We start from the raw sequence: 2,457 nt of genomic DNA, 5'->3' as shown, positions 1-2,457 counted from the left end.
GGTTTGGAGGTTCTCAGGTAGCGTCATCTTTTAAATTTAGGAAAGGCGGAGCTGGATTCTTCAGGAACCTGAGGGATGAGCGCCACGTGGAGCCACGCCCACAACTAGCTCCGCCCATAGGAAAACACTCCTATTAATGTCACCTAGCCAAGGGGTGGAACAGGCCTGCCATCACTCAGGGGCGTGGTTAGAACCCGGAATAAGGAAGTCGATGGAGTTCCATAAGATACTGACCAATGAAAGAACAGGACTCCGAAAAGGAAGAGGAGGAACGGAGTAGTCAAAAGGGCGGTATCCGCCTTGATATTGGGTTGCCTGTCGTCGTCAAGGAAACCGAATTTGAAGGGCGGGGATTCTAGGAAGGCGGGGCTTCCGGGGGCGGGCCGGCTAAGACCTGACGGCCGCTGTCAGCTGACCTGCCGCCATCTTGTCCGCCATTTGCGAGCGGCCGAGAGTGGGAGCGCGGGCCCTTGTCCAGCGGGTGGCCGCCCCTGCCGCCGCCGCCGCCGCCGCCGCTCCCAGACCCCGCCGCCGCTCTGGCCTGGGCGTCTGCTCCACCGCGGTGGCAGGCAGCACTGCGTTCCGCCGGCGGTAGGCGCGGCCTCCGGGCTTCCTTACAGCTCCCGGCCGGGGTTCTCCGGGGACCACAGCCCGTGGGCCGCCGCGATGGCCCTCAAGATGGTAAAGGGCAGCATCGACCGCATGTTCGACAAGAACCTCCAGGACCTGGTCCGCGGCATTCGTAACCACAAGGAGGACGAGGTGAGCCGCGCTGATCGGGGCTGCCTGATCTGGTTCCTGCCTGGGCCCTGCCTGCCTGGCCCACTCGGCCTCCAACCAGCCCCTGGGTCGCTCGCGAGGTGCTTCTCTGGTCTCGGGTCCGGCCCTGGCTGCCTGCCCCCCAGGGGCTGTAGCCCGGCATATTCTCTACTTTCCTTAGCGTCAATTCACCCGTGAGCAGCAGTTGTCTGTCCACTTTGGGGGCAAGTGTGTACATAGGCGGGGTGTCGGGCCCCGATGCTGGGCTGGGTGCTGTTCTCAAAGCCTCAGTTTACTCGGAGCGAGTTTCAGGTCTGCTCTCACACCTCCCCCAGGGACCCCACCCTCACACAGCGCGACCTCGCAGGTGCCATCTCACCTTAATGCATGTCTGAACCGGGGGTGCCTGTCCGGATCTCTAGTAGAGATTCCCCCTTGACAAGCCAAGCCAAGGGTCTACAGGTTCCTGCTGAAGAAAAGTCTTTTCCTTCGGCCGTTTTCTGGGGCCTGACAGTAAATCCCACTGGGGTTTCAGGCTCTAGACTCTGGGTCCTAGCTCCCAGGAAGGTAGGGCTGCTTATGGTTGCAGCCTAGCACACAAAAAGGAGTGGTTGGGGGGTAGGGGTGGGGGAGATCCTGGGATGAGGAAGCCAGCTTCAAACAATCTGAAACCCGGGGCTGGGAAACAGTTTTCCAGAAGTAAAATTGTTGCTGTGAGCTTCATTTCCTTACTCTCCATTCCCTTCCCCCAACTTGTGACCTAGATTAAGGAGAACAGAGATCGTGGCCACTTGCCTCTGGCTTCATTGAAGGCTACCATTTAGGCTGTACAAGTAGTAAAGTCTTTCTACTGAACAGAGGAAAAAGTCCTGAAACAGGGCAGCTGTCTGATGCCTTTTAATGCCAGGTTGTTGGCTGAACCACTCACTGTGAGGGGTCATCATAAGAGGCAGAGAACCTGGTTCTCTGGTTCCATTCCAACCATTCCCTGGTTGGGGGATGGGGGAGTTCTGCTTTCTCACCACATTGTTACACTTTTCCTGATCCTGTGACTTCTGACATTGGTAAGGCTATTTTTTGCTCTGCCTTCCACTCCCCTTCTCTCCTGTCTCTTGGTATGTTTCCTTACCTGGCTGCTTCAGTTACAATATATAACTAACCTGGGTGTCTTCTTTAGTTTCTAATGGAATGGAGGGAATAAGCTGATTGGCTATTACATGCTGATTGGAAATGCTGTTTTCTCCCCTAGGAGAAATTCATTATTTAGTGGGTAACTTGGACAACTTGTTTGGGTACTGTGAGTGAGGACAAATGACACACACTTTTTTTTGTTGTTGTTGTCAGTTGTGGGGCTTGAACTCATCCTGGGCACTGTCCCTCAGCTCTTCAGGTCAGGGCCAGTGCTCTACCACTTGAGCCAGAGCCACAGTGCCACTTCTGGTTTGGTGGTTTATTGGAGATAAGAGTCTCATGGACTTTCCTGCCCTGGTTGGCTTTGAACTGCAATTCTCAGATCTCAGCCTCCTGAGTAGGTAGGATTACATGTGTGAGCCACTGCACCCTTCATACACACACGGGAGTTTTTTTTTTTTAATTTTTTTTTTTAGTCCGGTCGTGGGGCCTGAACTCTGGGCCTGGGCGCTGTCCCTCAGCTCTTCAGCTCAAGGCTAGCACTCTACCACTTGAGCCACAGTGCCA

General features: G+C 55.3%; 1 protein-coding gene across 2 annotated transcripts in view; it reads left to right on the top strand.

The window, feature by feature from the left end:
- Positions 1 to 458: 458 nt before the first annotated feature.
- Positions 459 to 2,457, top strand: part of Ap3d1 (adaptor-related protein complex 3, delta 1 subunit) — a 56,239-nt gene continuing 54,240 nt past the window's right edge. For both annotated transcript variants that reach the window (XM_013022822.1, XM_013022823.1), the window contains exon 1: positions 459 to 762. In XM_013022822.1, the coding sequence (XP_012878276.1) occupies positions 667 to 762 (96 nt within the window). In that variant the 5' untranslated portion in view covers positions 459 to 666. The remainder of the gene's footprint in view (positions 763 to 2,457) is intronic.

This window comes from Dipodomys ordii, unplaced genomic scaffold, assembly GCF_000151885.1.
Source record: "Dipodomys ordii isolate 6190 unplaced genomic scaffold, Dord_2.0 Scaffold64, whole genome shotgun sequence".
In the NCBI taxonomy this organism is placed as follows: domain Eukaryota; kingdom Metazoa; phylum Chordata; class Mammalia; order Rodentia; family Heteromyidae; genus Dipodomys; species Dipodomys ordii.
Note: the sequence above shows the minus strand (reverse complement) of the source record. Positions and strands in the feature narration are given on the sequence as shown.